The sequence below is a fragment of the Setaria italica genome, chromosome II (assembly GCF_000263155.2).
Source record: "Setaria italica strain Yugu1 chromosome II, Setaria_italica_v2.0, whole genome shotgun sequence".
Taxonomy (NCBI): domain Eukaryota; kingdom Viridiplantae; phylum Streptophyta; class Magnoliopsida; order Poales; family Poaceae; genus Setaria; species Setaria italica.
Genome location: NC_028451.1, coordinates 29,887,526 through 29,912,581, shown reverse-complemented (window position 1 = coordinate 29,912,581; position 25,056 = coordinate 29,887,526). Strand labels below are relative to the sequence as shown.

The following is a 25,056-nucleotide window of genomic DNA, read 5'->3' as shown; positions in this document are numbered from 1 at the left end:
TGCATTACCAGCTGATAGAGGAGGTCAGTAACCAAATTGAAAATCATATATATTTAAAGTTCATGACCAATCTTATTGTATTATCATGTGATCTTTTCCTGCTATAGATTGATATTGTAATTCAGTTGATAATGCAGTTGTTGTAACCTTGATAATGAAGAATTCAGGTTTGTTATTACTTTAGAGTTCTATGTATTATCTACCAAACAGTCTAAAAAGAGTATTATCTACCAAACCGCGCAAACAGGACATTGCTATTGAACATAAAACAATCAGGATAATCCCATCAAACAGAAGCTGCTAATTCAGTTGAGAACATGGTTATTGTGACCTTGACCATGAAGAACTCAGTCCTGTCATTACTTTAGGGTTTGTGTCATCTACCAAACCACACAAACGGGATATTGCTAATGAATGTAAATGTGGATGACAAACTGGCAGCAGACAGATATGCAAATAATTCTCAGTCTACTCAGTGCTTAACTTGGACAAGAGTTTGGTAGGTTGGAACGTTGACTGGTGTCATGGAAGGTTGTAGGGGTTGACAAACACACTCTTGTATCCAGGCCCCGAAGCTTCTTGCAGGGAAACAAAACAGCCACAACAACATTGTGTTACTCTTATATTGTGTCCATGATATAAACTAGTACTCAGATACGCACTCCCTCAAAGAAAGATGGATGCTTTGTCAGCAAATATAGTGCTTGTAACGAAATGCAGTGTGTAAAAAATTCAAACCTTTTGTTTGAGCACGTTCTGAACTTAGGCGAACACATCACTCGTTCGGAGAAGCCAATTTCATATGCCACAATTCTGACCTGCTTCAGCGGGGCTACAAAGAAAAATTAAACTGTTAATTCGAGCACGTTCTGAAATTTAACAAACACATCACTCATTCAGATAAGCCAATTTCATAGGCGATAATTCTGACCTTTGTGTCAGCTGAGCTACCAACCAACCAAACAGTAAATATCACTTTCAAAGGAACATGGACAATCGGTGCGTATGTTGACTGACTTTTCGAGCAAGACACGCTTGCATCCGATTGTTTTTTGTGATTTTTGTCTACTTATCATTTATTAAGTTTCTCCAGTCTCCCCCTTCTCAGAGCCCAGGCCTTTACCAGATCATTTTTCATCCAGCCCTGAACCTGAAAAGTCTGATCGCTGAACTTGAATAATTCTTCCAAGTTGGAACCTTCAGAAACAGAGCATAGATGATTTAAGTCAGAGTATATATAAACTATTCCCAGTAGAATCAAGCACGTTGCAGAATATAAATTTCCTCCATCAATGCACATGACTAATGAAACTTTCCTCGATCAATGCACATGACTAATGCGCAGCTTAGCTGTCAGTGGCTGCAGTCCAGTGTCATCGGACTTGCCATTTTCAGAATAACGAAAATTTCATGCATGTGGGTTCTGACAACAAAGGTGGTATAAAAACGTGAAATAAATAACAAGAACCACTGAACCATAAGCCAGTTCACATAATCACTGTACAAATTAGGAGTGTGGTTAGCATTTGGCATGTGCACTTAAGCAATCCTTGGGCCATCATTCAGCAACCCTTTCACACAAAGAAAGTGATGGGGTGGTCCAAAGATTGTGTCCCTCCATAGAGTAAGTAGCCATGCAAGAAGGCAACCCTTTGACCATCTCCGAGCAATCACAGTTCATACTGATTTCACTATGCCAGCGCAAAGGCAACAACACATCTATTATCTGAAAAAATATGTGCTAGCTAGAGAGTTACCAAGTCGTTGGACGTGGGTTACCAGGTCTTGCTGCGAGAGAATTGTCTACATGAAGAAAGCATGAGCTTACAACACTATAATTGGTCATTGACAGGAATTCTTAATCTGAAGTTGGGTGTCCTTTTTCCTCCAAAGGCACTGAAGCGTGGAACTCTGTACTGCCGTAATTTTGTATTTGAATCCAGAAGTAACCTACACTTCACTTCATGAATGGCAGAAACAGGAGATTGGACGTTTGAAAGTTGGAGTGACCTTGTACTTGCCTTCGAATCAACTGATGCATTATTTGTTGACATTCTCCTTTTGTGCCTTCAGTTCTGACCATCAACCATAGTTTCCTTCACCTTTTTCTCTCGTCAGTTCTGAGCAGTCGTAATTTCCTCAACCAGAGACATTAGTTCACTACAAAGTTTCAAAATTTCACCCCTCTTACATAACTTCTCAATCAGCAAAATCTTGATTAGTCTCTAATCATTGGACCATGATAGAAACACAGGATTCTGCTCTCTTTGTTAGTTTGTTTCGAGAATTGCATTTCACAGACTCTGATAAATTCTAGCAAAATAAATTTTTCAACAATCAGTGAAGAATAGGAATCGTCAGAGTCATCTGCTCAGTTACTGCCCAAAATTCTTGGCACCTTCTCGACTATAATCTGAACAAAGCTCTGCACCATGTTCAGAACAACTTCTACAATGAAATCAAACTCATTGTTTGGTATTTGATAACACAGGCAGAGACTGGAATCTCCCTACTGTCATTGTGTTCACATTTGGCAGCGGAGAGCCCTTGGACACGAGCACCAACTTGCTGACTGAAGGTCCACAAAGTCTGCATTCATTTTAATCGAAGAAGTCATACATGATTACTCACTGTTACCAACCCCACTATACCAATATCACAAAATCCAATAATCCAGTATGTTTGATCAGGAACAGTGGAAAAAAAATCAAAATTACTTAGGACCTCAGCGCTTCAAATATGGAGCACAAGTTCTCTTCAGATAACCTGCTTCCAGACCAAATGCAAACTCAGAATATTGCAGCCATGCAAGTTAGCTGGACTGTGCAAAGGTTCCATTAAGCTTGCATTTCTCTCACCTAAGCTATGATGTGGGATTCCAAAACTCTGCACAGAAACATTCGATTCAACTAAGTTCCCCTAGGTTGATGCAGCTCCCCATCTATAAGATTTAGCAATACAGAGGAATCATATCTTGAAAGCAATACTGAGAAACCAGCCTCTGTACTTGGTCAGCATATCCGTGTTTTCCTGAAACAATATCCAAATATCAACAAGAGTTAAGCATGTACACCAAACCTTCCTAGTGTATTTGAAATTTTATAGCTCAAGTCAAAGTCACTATACCTGAGGAGAAACAAGTGAAACGGTCAAGGAGTTGAAATCCTGTACGGTTGAATCAACTGTTTGAAGACTAAATCAACATATAGAATAATTGATACATTGCTTTCCTACTGTCCACGAAGCAAAACAAGCATTCAATCGCCCATTATCTTTGCGCCAGTTGTTTCCAAACAAAAATAATTGTGCAATTGCTTCAGAGAAAATGATTATGCAAGGAGTTACCTGCAGGTACTGACATGTAAGACACACCGCATCTGAAATGACAAGAAAGCATAAAGTAAAAGGCTACCAAACTCCTTCCAACAAGTATCAAAGTATACTCATCAGGAGACAACACTATACTAATGACCATTATCAGGTTAAAGGACAATAATATAAATAGGATTATCCCATCAGCATTTGGTGTTTTCTTTAGGCTGCTGTTGTAAAAATCATAAGCGCTGGAAATCATCATACAAACAATGCTAGGAGTAGAAATTCATAGGACTTAGATTTGTATGATCAACAGCAATTTTCTTTCGATATTATCAGCAAATGAAATAAATCAGTTCATTCATTCACATGAGTGACCTACAACTAATCAAGCAAAATACCACGTTTGTTCATGAGAAGCAAGAGGGCTGTCAATTCATCTGTGCACTGTGCCTACCAATCATAGTCTACATACAATTAGTTACAGGCATAGAACACTGACACTTCTGACCTTATCAATTACCACGAGCAAAAGATAGTGTTCTTTGTAGTTCAACATTTTGAATAGACTGGCCAAGTATGCAGCCATGCCGATCAAATGCAAAGATAGGAGTAGACAGACGCCAGTAGGCCAACTACAGTTGGGTATAGTTCATTTTGGGCTTTAGAGAAATATATTTATTTAAAAAGGATATCTGTTGGACCAAGTCTAATCTGCTTATCTGCAACCGATAAATGACCAACAAAATAGGCTGAATTTGCAGTGGCCAAGTGCACATTGCTTTTATGTGACTGGTGATCACATTCTGTTTCCGCTGCATGAGTAGGCAACTTCTAACCTGTTATCCTCTCATCAGACAGAAATTATACAGTGAAATTTATTACTGTGCAGCTTCTCAAGAAGCCTGAACCAGAACAAAGAGTCAATAAAGGACAACAAACCATCACCATTCTAAAGATCATGATACAGGTAGGATAGTAGAATGGCTGTTGTACTTCAAAGGAGAATACAAACTCAACTCTGGCAACTTCAAGGACACACCTACAACATCCCCTACTGACGGACATTGCATCGCGTTTCTCTATTTGAATTAAACTATCGCAAACCTGCTACATGCTTAAAGCTGTAAACGTGTTACCAGCAATTGTCAATCGCAACAACACTACTGATTGATCATTCAGTTCGCGGGCTCCTCACTCTAAGTGAAACGCCCGCAGCACACACCACACAAGCATTACGTCAAACACATGTACTACGTGGGCAGCATAACCTAGCCAAAGCGCCCAAGCAAATAACCGCCGCCTTCACTAATCCCAAGCGTCGAACCGCGCCTAAGAAGGGGAACGCACTTTGTCTTCGTCCGTACCTTGGCGACGAGATGGTGGCGCTCGACGGCGCCGAACAGCACCATTGCGCTAATGCTCTCGACGCCGGAAGGGGGGGTCGGATCACACTAGCCTCCTCCTGACGCTGGAGACGATCGCCGGTGGATAGGTGGCGGTGGGGGCGCAAATCATATTTTACCGTCGCGCGTCATGGCGTCAGCTCGGACGCTCGGTGCCGATTGCTGTGGGCTGTTCTTTTTTTCCGGTCTTTTCTCTCTCTCTCTTATTTTATTCATTTTTAAGGCGGATGGTGCCCACACGAAAAGTTATTCTAATATATTTAAGGGGTGTTTGGGAGGGGGGTGCTAAATTTTAGCACCCCCATTTTAGTCACTTTTAGCCCCTCCTCCTCCCAAACACCTAGGCTAAAATGGAGGGGCTAAATTTTAGCCCCCCATAATCCATTAGCCCTCCAAGAGGTGCTAAAATTGACTAGAAGTGCTAAAAGTGGTCCCCCTCCTCCATTTTTCCACCGGTACCCTTCTCCTCTTTCCTCCCCCGCGCTCCTCTCTCTCCTCCGCGCCCGGCCTCTGTGCCCCGCGCCGCTCGCCCGCTGCGCCGCCGCCCAGCCTCCGCCGCCCGCCGCTTGCCTCGCCGCCGCCCGCGCCGCCCGCGCCGCCCGCCCGCCGCCCGCCGCGCCGCCGCCCGGCCTCCGCCGCCCGCGCCGCCCGCCCGCCCGCCGCCCGCCTCCGGCCGGCCCCGCCCGCCCCCGTCGCCTCCGCGCCAACCCCCGCCTCCTCCAGCCGGATCCGGCGGTTGCTGCTGCTGTTGCCAGTGGCGGCGCTCTTGACGGCGGAGAAGAATCCGCCTCCACCTCCACCGGGAACGTCGTGCGGGCGGCGCTTCTTGTTCTTGGCATCGCCGTCGTCCCGCTGGACGGACGTGCACAGCGCCCTCCGCCGCCGCCGCCGCCGCCGGCCGGCCCCGCCCGCCCCCGTCGCCTCCGCGCCAACCCCCGCCTCCTCCAGCCGGATCCGGCGGTGGCCATGCCGGCACTGGCCATGGCGCCGGCGCCCTTCTGCGACCCGGGGAGCGCCTCGGCTCATGCCCTGCCCTGCCGCCGCGTTCCGCCGCCTCCTCGACGCGCTGGCCGGCGCCGCTGCTGCCGGCGCTTGCGCCCCGCGATCGCCCGAGAAGCCCCTGCTGAACACCGGCTGAGAGGGAAATGGTAGGAGGGGCAGCACAGCAGGGGCATAAGGGACATTTTACAGAAGAGGTGCTAAACTTTAGCCCTCTTCCCAAACACCCAATGTGCTAAAGTTTAGCCCTTTCATTTGAGAGGGCTAAAGTTTTAGCCAGGGCTAAATTTTAGCCCCTTCCTCCCAAACAGGGCCTTAGTATACAAGATTTAGCTTAAACAAGTTTTATATAAAACTTAACTAATTGAACGAGTTGTTGTGGAAATTTATTTTTCAACAAGTTTTTTATGTACAAGCTAAACTACAAACTTGTGTGTATGAGTTGTTCAAAAAAATTCAAAAGCAAAAAAAATTCCTTGAAGAAATTCTCCTGATAACTCTTTTATAAAGTAATGTTGAAAAGCTATCGTAGAGAATTTAGCCTTAGAAATTGTCAAGAGAAGCTATATCTAAAACTAACGTAAGAAGGTCTTATGATAACATTCTCATAAAAGTTGTACCGCATAAATTATCCCGAAAACTTACCCCTGAAAAATTGTTTACAAAAAGCTATACATAAAAGTTGTGTGAATAACTTACCACTTACCAAAAATAAATAATTGTAGAAAGAACTTTTCAAAAAAGAAAATTGATGGGGGCTGTTGAAGGCGGTGATCAAAATTTCGGGCAAATTTTCGTAAATTTCGCAAAATTTTGATCTTTTCGGTGGTGATCGAAATTACTGTTCACAAAAAAATTTGGTACTGTTCATCAGAAGCCTAGCTTTTTAATCCGAATTTTGGTATTTATTAGGAGTATCTCATTGGGGGCCAAAAAACAAACAAATCAATTGGTGACGTGAAGGTGAATCTGGGGATGGATCTAATGGGCAAAACCATTATCGAATAAGAATAGGGACAGAGAAACAAGGGTGGACCCATGTTGGATGCAATGAGGATATACATCCCTACTCACTCTTTTACACACGTGCGGTTTTAGGCGCTCAGGCTACCAAACCTGATACTCGTTGTGTTTTGCCAAGTCTTAGACCATTGAATGATAGGATAGAGGGTAACTTCTGGTAACTTCTAAGGGCCTGTTTGATGGGTATTTTGGACTATATTCTTCATCGGCTACTGCCTACTGGGGAAATCCTACCAAAGAAGGAAAAGAGGAAATGGCTTCACTCAAGAAGCCCCCAAAAACTCTCAAACAGCTTAAACTAGAGGGTATAAGCCAAACTAGTGGTTTCACTTGCTTATCCTCCTTCCCTGAGCATATAGCGTCCTCAAAATTAATCAACATTGCTACTAAGAAACCGTTTCGCTTTTTAGAAAGGGCTTTAGCTTCATAAAAAGGTTGTTCCACCGTTACTTAAGGCCTCATTTAAGAGGGCACCTCTCAAACCGCCACGTGGTATAGAGTAGTAAGAGAAGTCAACGCCGGCGAAGGAAAAAAAAAGTGCCTTCACCAACTCCCAATCTATTTTTCCCTTGATTCCAAAAACGGTTTCTTGTTACTGTGCTAAGAATAGGTGAAGCCAAAATCGGAAGGAGCTATGCTAAACGGACGTTAAAATCAGATTTATTTTGGTAGAACCTGAAACATGTCATAAATATTGTCATGCTCATTCGCGTGCAAAATTTTAAAGAAGATGTAGCAATGCAATAATATTTCTTAACTACATAAAGACTTTTTTTTTACAATCGTCATATACGGATGATGCAACTTTTAAATTGCCAAAATTCTCTCGTGCCATTTCCCATTGTCCATGTCTGCTGTGCTTAGTCTAAGCTTTGATTGATATCGCGGCCACCGAGGATTCCTTCCTCTCAGTCTCACCGAATGTCACATCAGCGGGCGACGCCGCCACCAGCAGGTCCCCGGCCAATGCAAGGCCCCTAACCACGGCGGATACAGCGCTCTTGCCTCTGGCCCTTGGCCTCTGGCGCAGGTCGATGAAAGGGATGGTCACCTCTTCGATTTTGATGGGTTTGCCCGGCCCGATGGTTTCCACTGTCACCATGTGTCCTGGTGACTGAATAACTCGATGCTCTGGTACGTGATGAAGGGATCCTCGAACTCCCACGATGTCGGGCCCGTCGTCACCACGTCATCCAGCCAAATCGACTCCGGCCATTCCACCATCTGTGGCCACTCCGGCCACTCGCCATCGACGATGCTACTGCCGCCACTAGAAGCTGTTGCCGAGGAGTAGTAGTAGGATGACGACGAGGAGGAGGAGGAGGAGGAAGACAAAGGCTCGGGCGAATAGGCCGTGCTGATGTCGATGTCGTCCAGGAGGTTCACCACGGGCACCTCGTGCCCGGGTCCGGCGCCTGACACGGCCTTCTCCTCCGGCGAGCCGGTTGGGTCCTGAGGAGGAGGAGGAGCAGACTGGAGGGGCTTGTGGGTGGCGGGGTCGATGCCCATCTTCCTGAGCTTCTCCTTGATGTGGGTGTTCCAGTGGTTCTTAATCTCGTTGTCCGTCCTCCCAGGCAGCTGCGACGCGATCTTCGACCACCGGTTGCCGAGCTCCGCGTGCAGGTCGATCACCGTCTTCTCCTCCTCCGGCGACAGCAGCCCGCGCTTCAGGTCCGGGCGCAGGTAGTTGGTCCACCGCAGCCTGCAGCTCTTCCCGCAACGCAGCAATCCTGTTCGTCAAAGAGCAGAAGCACGAGAATGAGTTTCATGGCGTCCTGGCGTACATGAAAGCTAAAACTTAAAGTTTGTAGGGGTGGGTCACGCACCGGCGAGCTTGGGCACGGCGCGCCAGCAGCACTGGCCGTTGTTGAGGAGGAAGCTGACGAGCTTCTGGTCCTCCTCTGCCGTCCATGGCCCCTTCTTCAGCCCCACCTTGTCGCAGCAGGGTTGCCTCCCCATTTACAGCTTTCTGCCTCGTCGAGCTTATGCTTGATGAGCCAATGAGGCAATTACTACTAGCCACAAACGCAAGCAAGTGCTACACGTTGGAGCGGGACGCCATTGCCAGTTTGCCACCTTCCTTTATATAGGACGAGATGGAAGACGAGGGAGAAGACAACGGGGTCCGTCGCGAGCTCGCTAATTGAGGTGATCGTTCTCCAGGACGTTGCTGAGACTGTAGCGTGGGCCCGGCGACGGTGCGGCAGCTTGGGAACCCCTGCTGGTCCTGACTCCGGACAGAGTCTCTTTCGCTTGCTTGGTATGCCAGTCGCTTGTGTTTGAACCTAATTTTGGTCTCGCCTAAAGGAAATGGATTAGTCCATAATCGTTAATCGATGATGATATCGACTCTAATCTCTCAACTTGCTTACTTGATTTCCATGCTTATACGTTTACTAGTATATATCTTCTGGTTGTTAGGATTTGCATGGTAGGGAACACATGATACTATAAAGAATTTCTTCCATGCAACTTCATGAGTGTACGCATTATAGGTCGCTTGTGGTTGGCTGGTTGCTAGCTACTAGTAGAAGTTTGTTCATATCATCCCTTAATTTCGAAGTTATGACAGTTATTAGTGTCTATTGGCAGCTACATGTTACAAAAAAAAGCAAAAATAATATTTTCCCAATTTAAAAATTATTTAAGAATCTATCTTAGACTTTCTACCATCCATTTGCAGTGGAACAGAGTTCCTGATTTTTTTCCATAAGATGTGGCAGTAAGAAATTTAATGAGATGAGATTGTAGCTGGCAGTGATAATTAATCCAATAAATTTGAAGGTAGACAACAGCATTGCCGGGTTCAACCTGACGGTACTTGGCGTACAAAAAAAAAAGAACCATAGCCAAATTCAATTGCCAAATTGAACATGCGGCATATATATTTTTTACGTGATAACTAATGGTATCATATTGTCATGTTGACCTTTTCCTGCTCTAGATTGATCTTCTTATTCAGTTGAGAACGCGGTTGTTGTGACCTTGACATTGAAGAACTCAGTCATGTTACTCCCTCCGTTCTTAAATATATGACGTTGTTGACTTTTTTCATTTGTTTGACTATTCGTCTTTTCTACAAATATTTTTGCAAATAAATAAACCTAAGTTAAATCTAAAGTACATTTGACAATAGACATAATGATATACAGTTTACTTTAGTTAACTAACTTGTTCAATAGATATTGGTGGTCAAAGTTAGAGTAAAAGGTCAACGGCATCGTATATTTAGTATATTTAAGAACGGAGGGAGTATTACTTTAGGTTCCAGGTATCATCTACCAAACCACGCAAACGGGATATTGCTAATGAATGTAGACAATGAGGATAAAACTCAGTAAGCCGCAGCTCCTAATGAATGTATAAACATACAGGATAGAATGCAGCAGGTCAAATAATCCAAGGTCCACAGCCGCAGTCTTCTCAATCTTTAATCTGGGCAAGATTTTGTTAGGTTGGAACGTTGACTGATGCCATGCGAGATTGCCGTGGTTGACAAAACAATGTGTTGTTGCCACCACAGGAAGCTTCTCAGGAAAGAACAAAACAGCGTAAGAACAATCTTATATCATGCTCATGCTGTAAACTAATGATTATATATGCACTTCCTCAAAGACAAGTGAGCATTTTGTCAACAGAAACGGTGCTATGTGATCTATAAGGCAATCAAACTGTCAATTTGAGCACGTTCCCAAATTCAGCAAAGACATCACAGATTCAGCCATTCAGAGAAGCCAATTTCATATGCCACAATTCTGATCTGTATCAGCTGAGGCAACCCAAAGAAAAAACAATAAAACTTTTTTAGCAAGTTCTCGAATTAGGGAGGCACATCACTGATTTGATCATCAGAGTAGTCGATTTCGTATTTCACAATTCTGACCTTTGTTTCCCCTGCGCTACCAACCAACCAAAAGAAGTATCAGTTTAAGAACAAGATAGTCGAAAGATCAGCTCCTCTATTGACTGACTTTTGGAGCAGGACATGCTTGCATATGATTTCTTTGTTAGTTTGTGTTCGTTGGCCTACATCATTATAATCTCTTTCCATTCTCCTCGTCTCAAAAAACCCAAGTCTACCAAATCACTTCTCATCCAACTCTGAAACTCTATAGTCTGAACTCTGAACTTGAACTAGTCTTTCAAGTAAGAATTTCAGAAACTAAGCAGAGATTACTTCGTCAGAGTATCCATATATTATTCCCAGTAGAATTAAGCACGTTGCATAATACAAGCGTCCTCAACCAACACACATGATTAATGTAAGCGTCCTCAATCAACACACATGACTAATATGCATCTTAGCCATCAGTGGCTGCAGTGCAGTGTCATCTCAAATTTACCATTTTCAGAAGGAAAATTTCAAGCATGTGGACTAGTTATCATGAAATTCAGGTGTAGTTCAGGTAATTTTGATATTAACGGTCGCATAAAGCAAACTGTGAAATGAAAAATGAGTGTAGCAGAACCATCAGTAAAGTCAGGTACGGTACAATTAAGGGTGCGCTTAGCATTTTACCATGAGGCATGAGCCACCTTCATACAAAGAAAGTGAGGAAAATGATCGAGCATCAGCCATTAGGGTGGTCCAAGATTATTTCTCCATAAAGTAAGCAGCCATGCAAGAAGGCAACCCTTTGACCATCTCCGAACAATCACAGCCTCTTTTGCTGATTCGCTCTTCCAGCTCAAAGGCAAAAGTAGGAAGCACATCTACCATATTGATGTGTGAACTGGAGAATTACGAAGCCGCAGGCATGTTTTACTGGGTCTTGCTTTGAGAGAACTATCTCCATGACAAAAGCATGAATTTACACCATGGTTCGTCATTGTTAGGAATGCATAATTTGAAGTGAGTCTCCTTATTGAACTTACAGTGAAGCTTTGAATGCTGAACTGCCGTAATTTTGTATCCGTAAGCACTTCACTTCATGGAGGGGGCAGGGAATTTCTCGTTTGGAAATTGTAACAACCTTGTAATTGCTTTAGAATCCACTAACGAAGGGTGTAGCATTGTTTCTTGACGTTCTCCATTTTGCGCCTTCAGTTATGAGCTCTGACCATCAACTGCAGTTTTCTTCCCCTTTTGTTTAGTCAGTTCTGATGAGTCGTAGGTTCCTCTAACAGGATATATTAGTTCACTACAAAGCTCAACAGGGTTCCCTTATCACACAACTTCAGTATGTGGTCTCCTATGTAACATCCCGATCAGCAAAAGATTGATTCGCCTCAGATTATTGGACCACGACAGGATCACAGGAATTTAGCTGAAACTTTTGTTCCATTCAGATTCTGCTCAGAATATGTGTTTCCTTGCATCTCACAGAGGTTCCAGATAATTCTAGAAAATTATATCAGTCTGCAACAGTCGGTTATGACTAGGAAGCATCGCAGTCATCTGTTCAGTTACTGCCCAGTAAAATTAGCACCTTTGTGACAATGGAATTATCTGAACAAATGTCTGCACCATGTTGAAAACAACTTGTACAGAGATATCAAAAAAATCGCTTTATATCATATAACATTGGAATAATGGCATCTCCCAACTGTCATCATGTTCACATTTTGGTAGTGGAGAGCCATTGAACACTTGCTGACTGAAGGTCCGCAAAGTCTGCTTTCATTCTGTTCAAAGATACCGACATCGTTACTAACAACCCCACTGTGCTTACAAAAACCTATGGTGCAGCATGTTTGATGTAGGGATAGTGGATGCAAAATATTTAATGATCTCAACACTACAAAAACGCTGCAGGAGTTCTCTTCAGATAACCTGCTTCCAGACCAGAAGCAAACTCAACAGTCTGAACACTGAAGCCATACAAGTTTGCTGGACTGTGGCAAATGTCCCATCAAATCCCAGTCTGAACCCCAGTGCATGGCCTGTTCATAGAGTATTTGGGAGCCAAAACCTCTCTGCACATAGAAGTCATAGCGGCAGGTAGATTTCAATCAAGTTCTCCCAAGTCGATGTAGCTGCTCATCTTTCACATTTAGCAATACAATAGGAACCAGCATCTGCGCTTGGTCAACATATCTTTGTTCTCCTGAAATGCTATCCAAATATCAATAAACATTAAGCAGATACACCAAACCCTCCTATTGTAATTGAAAATTTGTACTTAGGTCAGTCTCTGGACCTGAGGATAAACAAGCGAAACATTCAAGTCATTGAATCCTGAACCAACTGTAGGAAGGACGAAATCAACAAATAAAGTGGTAATCCCTCCTGTACCAATCCACAGAGCAAAATGAGCATTTTGTTGAGGCCATTCTCTTAAATCACCAGGTACTAACGCGTAAGCCATCACAAGAAAGAATAAAGTCTACAGAATTAGTTCCGACAAGTTGCAAAGTATACTCATCAGGAGTGAACATTTTTATTTAAGAGTATCACCAGATTAATTGTCAACTATACAAAAAGGACAACCGCCATCAACATTTGGTGTTTAATTTAGGCCTTTGAAACAAAAGGATGAGTGCTGGATGGTCATGCAGACAAGATCAGTAGAATTTCATAGAAGTGTACAACATGCTGGTTGCATTGAGGAGTTAAATTTGTATGATCAAGTACAAATCTTCTTAATAACAGAAGAAATAAATTAGTTCCTTCATTAACATGGGTGATCTCCAGCTAATCAGGCAAAATAATAAATATCACATCAATATATACAGAATAACCTTATACAGTTAGTTTTAGGCACAAAACATAGTTCTTTGTACAGAATATTTTGCCAATAGAACAATTAGAGAAAGGATATTTTGGTGGGTTAATTACTGAAGAATCTCTGTTGGTAATTGAACAGCAAAATGGCTGAATTTAGCCTACCCACGAGCATGCTGTGCTGCTATTGCTGGTGACTGAATGACTTTTTCATTTTTAGTTCGTGATGGCGTGAGTTGGCATCCTTGATCTTTCTCTTTTTTTTTTCTAGAATATGCATGAGAGCTGCGCATCATTCCATTAAGAAGAAATAGATAGTACTTATACAACGCGGGCCTAAACCGGGCGCACGCACACGGTAGCAGTGATTCTAGGGGCTAATTACGCGAGACGGGAGCTCCTAGACAGTAAACAACCAACACCATAGCGTCACGAACTATCAAAATGCCATCCTACAATAGATAGGCAGTGTGCCCCAGCCATGAACCAGATCGCCGCTTCGTCCGCGACTGCTGCTGCTAGCTGTTGCGGCGTCCGTTGTGGATCTCTGGTGAATACTCGATTATTTCGCTCTTTCCAAATACGCCAGGAGACCAAGATAGTTGTGGTGTCGATCCCTTTCTTCCTGGCACCATGGAAGCTTCGCCTCCGGAGCAGCCACCAATCCATCATTGAAGACCCTGGGGCTGGCAGGAAGGAGGTGTTGCCTGTCATCTGATCTACTGAGTACCAGACCTGCTTCGTGTAGCTGCAATTGGCAAGCAGATGGTCAGAGGTCTCGGGATCCTGGCAACAAAGACAACACTCGTCCCAGTTCTGTAGCCCATGTTTCTTACGGCGAGCCGAGGTTCATAGTCGTTGCATCATAGCAAGCCACATGAAAAGCTTAACTCGAAGGGGGGCCCAAGCTCGCCAGATACAACCGAAAGCCGGGGATTTTACTGATCCAATGAAGAAGTTGTAGGCCGACCTAGCAGAGTATGTTCCTAAATTCTCCCAACGCCACGAGATCGTGTCGATAGCTCCTTCCTGGATCTGGACTTCAGATACGGCGTGCCATAGCTGGACGTATTGTGAGATTGCAGCCACTATTAGGCGTCCGGCAATGTCCCAGATCTATCTTTTCCCCTGAAGTGCAGCCGCCACAGATCTTGTTTTTATGATTTTTGGCTGTACCATGAGACACAAGTCAGGAGCTAAAATGCATGGAGAAAGCTCGCCAAGCCAGCAGTCATCCCAGAAGAGTGCAATGTTCCCGTTGCCCAAGTGTACCCGGATGGAAATTTGGAAGATTTTATGCAAGGTATGATTGTTGTCCAGTGTATTGGCTAGGTACTTCCATGGCCACTGATCATCAATCCTCTTGAACCACAACTAGCGCAATCGGAGGGCCAGCGATGCCATTTTGAGGTCCTGAATTCCTAGACCACCCACTAGTTTAGGTCGGCATGCAATTGGCCAGGCCACTGCACATTGCCCTCCATTGGCAGCCTGCTTTCCTGCCCACAGAAAACCTTTTCTGAGTTTGTCAATTTCATGAAATACCCAGGTCGGGATGTCAAGGGAGATTAGGTTGTAGGTGCAGGTCGCTGTCAGGACTGATTGGACCACGGTCAGCCTCCCCGCCTTGTTCATGAGTTGAGCCTTCCAGCTAGGAATTTTACCGGCCACCTTGTCAATCAATGGCTGGAAATGGGTCTTCCTCAGGCGCCGAACCGATAGGGGCATGCCAAGATACTGTATTGGAAACCCTACCACTTGAGCAGGGAAAATACCTCTGATTCTCTCGATTTGCTGATCACTGCAAGCAATTGGAGCGATGGAGCACTTATGCAGATTTGTACGCAGCCCAGAAGCGTTGCCGAAGAAGTCAAGAATCCCTTTAATGGTGATTGCATCCTGGGCCACTAGTCTAGCAAAAATTATCACGTCGTCGGCGTATAAAGAGCACTGATGGCATATGGCATTATCAGCCGGGTGGGAGAGGACTCCCTGTTCTGCCACCCTCCTGAGAAGCCGGTGCAGCACTTCCATGATGAGAATGAAAAGCATTGGCGAAAGTGGATCGCCTTGTCGCAGCCCTCGAGCATTGCCTTGATCCTTCTCATTCAAACAGAAACCATGAAATGCGGAAGCAGACCATCACGCATCTCCGAAGTCAAGTTGTACATGTGCTGGGCTTGAGATTTGAGAAAGGCTATCTCTACTGTAGTGGAAAATCCTTTTCTGTCGACAGGAAACAATGGAAAGTATTAACTCAACCCAGGCAGCTTCAAAGAGACCTCTTCCACCCCTCTGAAGATGGGTGTCACATGAATACAGCAAATTTCTCCATTTCAACTAGTGTCAACTTATAATATTTGCAGCATATACCAGTCAGGGCCACATGAGACAGCATTGCTGATTATTCATTTGCTGGGTCTAAAGTTCTAAGCGAAATGATCGCAGGTTCGCAGCGCCAGGCATTACCACAAACACCTACGCTGCATGGGGGGAGAACCCTCACCTGCCAACGCACCACAAAACCCACGGCCCCACAGGCTCAACTGGCCGAGCAAGACGAAAAGGGGAAGGTCGCACACGCGTCTTCCTCCGTACCTTGGCAACGTGGTGGTCGTGCTTGACGGCGTCGAACAGCCCCTTGCAACGGAGCTGCGGTCGGCGAACAGCTGACGACAGCGTGTGGGATTTGAACGGGGCAACCGGGCAACTGGTTCGCGCATGGGCGCTCCAAACAGATGGCCACGGCCACGGGCACGCGCTGGAAATTTAAAACTTTGTACCCATGAATAAAAACTTAAAAAATCCAATAAAGATCCAAAACTTTGTAATTTAAATTCTAAAGTTATCTACGAAATTTGTATATGTTCTAGCTCTTCAAAAGGAAAATAAAATCAAGAGAAATTTGGAGAAGCCTAAGGGTAGCTGGATCTAGCCATGGCCCATGGCACGATGAGGAATAGATCAGGGACGACAATGGCACGGGTGACTTAAGGACAAAGTTGAACCAATGACGCTCTTGGAAGTTGAAACTACACAACTCCTGGTGATCGAACACCGTTGGCCTTGGTAAATAGCATGTTCCCGTGGTCACCATGTCTCCTGGTGATCGAAAAGCGCGATCCTCTGGTACGTGACGAAGGGGTCCTCGAACGTCCACGGCGCCGGCCCCGTGACCACGTCGTCCAGCAACATCGACTCTGCCCACTCCAGCCAATTCCGGCACTCTCCGTCGACCACACTGCTGGCACAGCTCGACGCTGTTGCAGAGCCAGAGCAGGACGACGAGGAGGAGGAAGGCTCCGGCGAATAAGCCGTGTCGATGCCACTGTTACTGGCCGGTGGTGCACCGGCGACGAGGTCGTATGGCAGGACGACGTCGTCGAGGAGGTGCACCATGGGCACCTCACTAATGGAGAACGCCTCGTTCCCGAGTTCAACCCCTGACACGATGGCTGATGCGGCGGCGGCCTTCTCTTCCTCATTTGGCTGTGGAGGAGCGGGCTGGAGGGGCTTGTGGGTAGCGGGGTCGATGCCCATCTTCCTGAGCTTCTTCTTGATGTGTGTGTTCCAGTGGTTCTTGATGTCGTTGTCCGTCCTCCCCGGCAGCTGCGACGCGATCTTGGACCACCGGTTGCCGAGCTCCGCGTGCAGGTTGATCACAGTCTCCTCCTCCTCCGGCGACAGCAGCCCGCGCTTCAGGTCCGGCCGCAAGTAGTTGGTCCACCGCAGCCGGCAGCTCTTCCCGCACCGCAGCAATCCTGCGAGCTTGGGCACGGCGCCCCAGCAGCACTGGCCGTTGTTGACGAGGAAGCTGACTAGCTTCTGGTCCTCCTCCGCCGTCCATGGCCCCTTCTTCAGCCCCACCTTGTCGCAGCACGGCTGCCTCCCCATTGCTAGCTCAGTTATTAGTTGCAAAGAAAGGCAATGAGCTCGTTGATGCAAAGTGGCTATAGCTAGAGAGCCTGAAAACCCGTTGTCTTCACGGTTGGACAAGCCATTTCCACCAGCCTTTATAGAGGACGAGGAAGGACAACGAGGGAGAAGAAGACAAAGGGGCCGGTAGCACTGGCGGCTCGTGGTCGTGGGTGTGGGTCCCTTTCACTTCATTTGCACGGGCTGCTGCACGACGAAGCCTTCGCGCTTTTATTTGAACCTAGTTTGTTTATGTTGTGCTTGTTGAACGGGAAGATTATGTGTTGTTTTAGTCCGGTCTCGAACGTTGCAGGGAAATGAATTAGTCCATGATCGATGGTGATGTCGATTTTAGCCTCCCGACTTGCTCAATCAATACGCTGATAAATTCGGCATGTATATAGTATATGATAATATGATAGGATTTGCATGTTAAAGAGCACATGATACCATAAAGCTTCCACGCAACCTCAAGAAAAAAGAACATACAAGCTTGTGGTTACTAGCTAGTAGCTACTAGTTCGATTAAGAATGTCATCCTATGATTTAATTTGTAAGTTACATTAGTTAGTATCTAATGCAGTTACATGTTACGAAAAGCTAGATTAACCTTTCAGTTGCAACCGATGCTTTAAGAATTTATCTATTTGCAGCGAAGAAATTGTGAATTCTAATAGAATAATGTTGTTTCCGTATGAAGCTAAGTGAAAACGCAACAAATTTGAAGAGCGGACACATTACCAGATTCAAGATGACAGTAGAGCTCAATAACGAAATTGAACAGCACATGGCCATAATCGTATCATACCACATAACCTCTTCCTTCTCTAGATTTAGCTTCTTCAGTTGAGAACGCGGTTGTTGTGACCTTGACCTGGAAAAGTTGATCAGCTCAGTTATTACCTCAGGGTTTTAGGTATCATCTAGCCCCCACGCAAATGGGATACTGCTAATGAATCTAAACATACACGACATGCTAAGCAGCAGTCAAATACACTATTTGTCGTCCGTGGCCGCGATCTTTTATATCTCTTGGACAAGATTTTGTTAGGTTGGAACTTTGACTGATGTCATGCAAGATTGTAGGGATTGACAAACACCACTCTCTTGCTGCCAGGACATGACACGAAGCTTCCTGCAAGAGAACAAAACAGTTGCAAGACCAGTTATATTAGTGTTCATGCTATAACCTAATGTCACAGAGGAGCGTTTTGTCAACAAAATACGGTGATATGCGGTGTACTAATTGAGAATAAAAGTATCAAACCGTCAATTTGAGCACGTTCTTGAAATTTAAAATGCATAACTGTTTCTGAGAGAAACCAATTTCATATGCCACAATTATGACCTGTATCAGCTGAGCTCCCAAAGAATGTCAAACTATTAATTTGAACACGTTTTGAAATTTAACAAACATACCACTTAATCAGAAAAGCTAACCCATCATACAGTAAGCATCTACTCAAGAATTCAACTACGTCGAACGATCAGCTCGTCTGTTGACTGACTTTTCGAGCAAGACATAATTGCATCTGATCTCTCCATCCCCCCCACCCCAGCCCCCCACTCAACATGCCTTTACCACATCATTTCTTATCCATCTCTGAAACTATAGTCTGAACTCTGAACTTGAAGAGGTCTTGCAAGCAAGAAACTTCAGAAAACAAGCATAGACGATTGCGGTCAGTGCAGGAGTATACTATTACTCAGAAGAATTAAGCACGTTGCTTTTATTAAAAAAATTAACAACGTTGCAAATTGTAAGTGCCGTAAATCGACAAACATGACTATTGTAAGTGTCCTCGATCAATCCACATGACTAATGCGTGCCTTCGCCGTATGTTGCTGCGGCCAGTGTCATGAAATTCCAGTCATCTTCCAGATGGTTCTGACATTGGTGGTGACATAAAACATATTGTGAAATGAAGAAAGTGCAACTGAACTCCAAAGATTCTGTGCCTCCATAAAGTAAGGAGCCATACAAGAAGGCAACCCTTTGACCATATCCAAACAACCACAGCTACTTTAGCTTATTCACTCTGCCAGCTCAAAAGCAACACATCTATGATCTATCATTTGAAAATTTTATGTGCGAACTGAAGAATTACCAAGTTGCAGATCATGCATCACCTGATCTTGCTGCTAGTGAACTGTCTCCATGAAAAAAGCATGAGTTTACACCACGGTTGGTCATTTACAGGAATGATGAATCTCAAGTGCAGTTCTCTGTTTTTTTTCCTGAACGGCAGTGAAGTGCGGAATGGAAGTCTGAACTGCCGTAAATTTGTCTCCAGACTCCGAGTTCAAAAGTTCCCTTCACTTCATGGCATGGAGATGAGATTGGACGTTTCGAAGCTCAAACAACCTTGTACTTGCCTTATAATCCACTGATGAGGTGGTGTAGGATCGTTTCTTGATGTCCTCCTTTTTGCACTTTCATTCTTTCAGCTCTGACTGCCAACCGAGGTTTCCTTCACCTTTTTGTCAATCGTGCGCTGATCAGGCATACTTTTCTCTTAATAAAGACATTAGCACAAAGACTCAAAAGGGTGGTTCTTGTCACACCACTTTGGGTTGTGCTCTCCTATGTAACATCTCGATCGATCAGTAAAAGCATGACTTGGCATAAATCATAGGAACGCGATGAGGTCGCAGGGAATTTTGGCTGAAACCTTTTGTTCTGTTCAAATTCTGCTCCGCTTGTTGTGTATCCTTGCATTCAACACAGATTCCGAATAATTCTCGGAAAATTAGGTTTGCGTCCATCAATGAAGAATGGGAACCGCCGCAGTCATCTACTCAGTAATGGAGACTGATTGCTCATAATCGGAACAATCCTCAACACCATGTTCATAAATTGTACAATGAGAAAAGTAATTGTTTGGCGTTGGAGAATGGCGGCATATCATGCTGGAATCTCCCTACTATCATCATGTTCACATTTTGGCAATGGACATCCATCTGATGCTCTCATGAGAAGCAGTTGCTGACTGAAAGTCCACAGAGTCTGCATCCACTCAAAGAAGTCAACCTGTTTATTCAGTCATAGATACCAACCTCATTGTGCAGTGCTAATCTCACAAAATCCAACAGTGCACAGTGCAGTATGTTTGATACAATTCATCGCTACAAAAGAGCAGGTGCTTCAGAATTCAGATAACCTGCTTCCAAACTAATACTCCAATAGCAAACTCTGAACATTGCTGTCATACAAGTTGGCTGGGCTGTGGAAACGGTCCCATACTACTTGCATGTTTCTCAATTCTCACATCATGGCCTGCTCATAATTGTGTTTTGGGGACCCAAGACTGTGCGCAGAATAGTCACAGCAGGCAGGTCAAGCACTAGCCTCTGCACTCGGTCAGCATACCTGTATTTTCCTGAATTCCTGAAACGTTACCCAAGTATGAATAAGCAGGTACACCTAACCTTCCTATTGCATTCGAAAAATTGTACCTCAGGTCAAAGTCGCTAGACCTGAGGAGAAAAGAGTGAAACATTCAAGGAGTTGAAATCCTAGATGGTTGAGTCAACTGTCTAAAAGCGAAATCAACATGTAGAATTTGTGAGATCATGTGTGATGAAAAATTGGTTTATATTGAAATTGGCATTGCAAAGTGATTAGCATAATTGGCATAGGGTAATGTTCTCGTGGTAGCATGTCATTTTTGCTCGTGGTAGTGTGGATGGCTTTGATATTGATGTGACACACTCGTGCGAGTGGTGTTGCATGGACTGATCTAGAGTCAAGTCGTGAACTTGTGCTCATACGCGATTGCGTGTGTTTCATGTGCAGGCGTTGCTTGAGGAGGAGCGTGGTCGGTGACGGACTGGAACTAGGTTAAGAAGGAACTGAGGTTTCAGAACTAAGTTCAGGGAGGAACTGAGGTCTTATTGGTCAAGGATGTCATGCGGGACGTTCGGGCTAGAGAATAGTGCATATGAAGGTAGCGCGGTATTGGAGATGTTGTGTGGTTGATGGTCGTTGCATGTGAGTACGCAAGGAGTGCGTGAAAGCGTAGGCAATGGAAGATAACGTCACGGCGAGATGTGGCGTGGATGTCGTGGCCGTGGATCAGAGGTGCATGACTGGGCTAGTGACGACCGGACATGTGCGTGGTGTTTGGTGCTGCATGCATGTGTATGTGTTGCATGCATGCACATGTGTTTTGGCTAATTAATTAGCTTGCATGTTAGCTAGTTGATTAGCAGCTTATTGTTTGGCCGGGGAGGTCAGCTGCGTGTCCATGTTGGACACAGGATGGTATTGGGCTATCGTGAAGCGGAATAGGAGAAGGAAAAGGCCCTGTTGGCCTGCATGCACACGGAGGCTTGTGCATGGTTCTGCTGGTTGGTTTGACCAGCGCTCGGATTAGGTTCAGGGTTGGCCTCGAAATAAAAGGAAGAGGAGACTCGTTGGTTTGGTGTGACGGTCGAGGGTTTTTGACAGACGACGACGATGACAGCGGTTGCGGCGTTTCTGTTTTCCTAGGGAGAAAAACTCATCTGGGGTTTTGGATCTAGTGGAGATTTTTTTTTAGGAAGGGCTAGCACCCGGACGTGCGATAATTTTATTTTATCGGATGCTCCGTCGCAACATTGAAAAATAACTATCGAAACATCAAAAATCAACACTTGCAACACCGAGGATTGCAACACCTTTACGTGCATGAAACATCCCGAATTGCTTCGTGCAACATTCAAAATAGACACATTGCAACAACAAAAAAACATCTCTTACAACATTGCGACAACAAAAGAAGAAGAGACGAAACAAAGAAAACAACTATATGCAACATCATGAACAAGTTGGTGCAACACCCGATTGCTGGCAAGTCAGACTGTTGCAAAACAGATGAAACATCAAAAGCCACCGTTGCAACATCCAAAAATAACTATTGCAACACCATGAGGTACCTATTGCAACACTCAGATCTACGACAACTAGCCTGCCGTCGAAGGTCGTCCACCATGACCGCTGCCCGATCCTTCCCCGCTCGGATCTCGCCAGGATCGGGGAGAGGGCCACCGGATCCGGTGCAAACAGATGAAACATCAAAAGCCACCGTTGCAACATCCAAAAATAACTATTACAACACCATGAGGTACCTATTGCAACACTCAGATCCACGACAACCAGCCTGCCGCCGAAGGTCGTCCACCATGGCTGCCGCCCGATCCTTCCCCGCTTGGATCTCGCCGGGGTCGGGGAGAAGGCCACCGGATCCGGTGCAAAACAGATGAAACATCAAAAGCTACCATTGCAACATCCAAAAATAACTATTGCAACACCATGAGGTACCTATTGCAACACTCAGATCCACGACAACCAGCCTGCCGCCGAAGGTCATCCACCATGGCTACTGCCCGATCCTTCCCCGCTCGGATCTCGCCAGGGTCGGGGAGAGGGCCACCGGATCCGGGGTGTTGGGTGCTTCCGGTTGGTTGAGGACGCCGGAGTGGGGGGAGGGGCACCGCCAGGGTGGGGGATGAGGTTCCCGGAGTGGAGGAGCACGCCGCCGTCGGGGTGGACGAGGAGGACGCCGTGGTGGGGGAGCGCGCCGCCATTGGGGTGGGGGACGAGGCCACTGGGGTGCGGGACGAGCCTACTGGGGTTGGGGAGTGTGCCTCCACCGGGATGGATGGGGAATACGTCGGGATGGAAGGTTGAAGAAGAAAAAGGATGGGGAAGAAAAAAGCGGTAGAAACAGATAAGAACAAAGCGGTGGGAGCGTCCGTCCGTCCGGACGGCCTGACGGTAGCGTTTCCATTTTTTTTATGGATGCTTGTGTAAACATCTTTTGAACACATCTTTGATGGAATAAAGATTAAGTTTAGTAAGTTGATGGGTTGGTAATCTCGTTCTCCTCTCTGCTTATTGCTTTCCTTGTTCGTTCATGTTTTGGATCTAAATTGATTTCTTACTCATCGTGATTAGACTTATTTTGATCGATCCAAAACCATGCTAGCGCATCAAGTTGTTGATCTCCAAAACCATGCTAGCGCATCAAGTTGATCGATGCAAAACCATGCTATCGCATTAAGTTGTTGGTTAGCCCTAAATAGTTTTTGTTTAATCTCGAAATTAGGACTTGGCTAATTCGCGACATCATCCGATATAGTCTGCTTGTTTTATTTATGTCTTGAGTTTTAGACCTCCGATTGGTGCGATTCTTGTTGGGTTAGCTTCATAATTTCACAAATTATTTTCTGGTAAAGTTTCATGTAAATAGGAGTTACTGTCTAACAACGACACACAATTTAGTGGAGTGTCCAGAATCTATTTTCAGGGTGAAAAGTTTTCCGCTGCAATTTGTGCTATCATTCACCCTCCCTCTGATAGCTAGATTAGAGGGCTTTGATCCTACAAGTGGTACCAAAGCTAGTTTTTTTCTAATTGATCTTAACCGGTCTAGAAAGTATGAATCTGGTTACCAAAAGCATAAGAAAAAACAAAGAATAGAGGATTTATCTCAATCTCAAAAGAGGGCTATGGATAAATTTGTTAGAAAGAGTGACAAGTGTCTACCGATAATCAGTTACTTGGTCAGAGACAGGAAACTGCACTTGATAACAATGATGACAATGATCCTAGAGATGGTCAGATAGAGTCAAAAAATATTGTTGGGGTCGAGGAAGTTCTTATTAATAACACCAACATTGAAATGGATAACAATGTTGATAACATTGGGGCCACTAGTACTGGTGTTAACTTGAATACTTCACCCATTGCAGATGTTGATGATTCCTTTCAGCCTGATATTTTTATCCTAGATATTGGGATTCCCGTGATGATAAACAAATCGATGTTTTAGCACAGAAGGGTCCTAGAAGAGATTTATCAATCCAGAAAGGTCCTAAGGATAGATATTCTAGAAGGTTTTCTACACTATTCTATCTAAGAATTTTATCAAATGGAGAGCATTGTGAAAGGGATTGGCTTGTCTATTCTAAGGAACTCGATAGGGTCTTTTGCTTTGGTTGTAAATTTTTTAGGGAAGTAGGCCTCATTTTAGAGTTTGGCACAGGGCCTCGATTTTTACCGGCTCGGCCCTGGAAGTCCTTATGTGATTATCATGAAGGTTCAAACACTGTAAAAGGTACGTCAGGATATGTATAAGAAAGATTATATGCGCTTTGAGATGAAACCTAGTGAATCTGTTGATGATTTCTTTGCACGTTTTAATAAAATTCTTAGTAATTTACGTGCTGTTGGAGTTACATACACTGATGCTGCTAATGCTAGACAATTACTTTGTGCTTTAGACATGTATGTTTGGGAGATGAAAGTAACCTCTATTCAAGAATCAACTGTCATGAGTACACTTACATTAGATGTGTTTTATTCTAAACTAAAAGCTCATGAATTAGATGTTCTTGATAGAAAATATGAAAATAAATCAATAGCTTTGGTCTCTCAACCTAATACTTCTACATCCAATTGTGCATTTTCTTTGTGTATTCACTAACCGATGAACAGCTGGAGCAATTCCCGGAAAAAGACTTGGCGCTACTCTCTAATCGTTTTTCAAAGGTCTTATACAATGTAAGATCAAGAAAAAGAGTTGGTGGCAGTCCTCAAAGGTGTTATGAGTGTGGTGATCTCAATCACATTCGTCCAAATTGTCCTAAGTTTGCTGCCAGAACATCGAAGGATGAGAAAGAAAAAGAGAAGAACAACTGGAAGGACAAGAAGTTTTCTCAAAGACATGGCAAGAAGAAGACATATGTGAG

The 25,056-nt window shown here is 44.7% G+C and overlaps 2 protein-coding genes across 2 annotated transcripts; both read right to left on the bottom strand.

The window, feature by feature from the left end:
* Positions 1-7,482: 7,482 nt before the first annotated feature.
* On the bottom strand, positions 7,483-8,779 carry LOC101759661 (protein ODORANT1). Its single transcript, XM_004956708.3, has 2 exons — positions 8,570-8,779; positions 7,483-8,473 (listed from the first exon to the last, which is right to left on the bottom strand). Exons 1-2 carry the CDS (start codon positions 8,700-8,702, stop codon positions 7,839-7,841), a joined length of 768 nt encoding a protein of 255 aa, XP_004956765.1. The 5' UTR covers positions 8,703-8,779; the 3' UTR covers positions 7,483-7,838.
* Positions 8,780-16,217: 7,438 nt separating this feature from the next.
* On the bottom strand, positions 16,218-17,368 carry LOC101759253 (transcription factor MYB41). Its single transcript, XM_004956707.3, has one exon. The coding sequence runs from the start codon at positions 17,299-17,301 to the stop codon at positions 16,498-16,500; it is 804 nt and encodes a 267-aa protein (XP_004956764.1). The 5' UTR covers positions 17,302-17,368; the 3' UTR covers positions 16,218-16,497.
* Between the last annotated feature and the right edge of the window lie 7,688 nt (positions 17,369-25,056).

Coding starts and splice junctions, on each gene's coding strand:
- LOC101759661 (XM_004956708.3), bottom strand. CDS start 8,702: ATGGGGAGGCAACCCTGCTGCGACAAGGTGGGGCTGAAGAAGGGGCCA. Junction 8,474..8,569: donor CGCCGTGCCCAAGCTCGCCG/GTGCGTGACCCA, acceptor TTTGACGAACAG/GATTGCTGCGTTGCGGGAAG.
- LOC101759253 (XM_004956707.3), bottom strand. CDS start 17,301: ATGGGGAGGCAGCCGTGCTGCGACAAGGTGGGGCTGAAGAAGGGGCCA.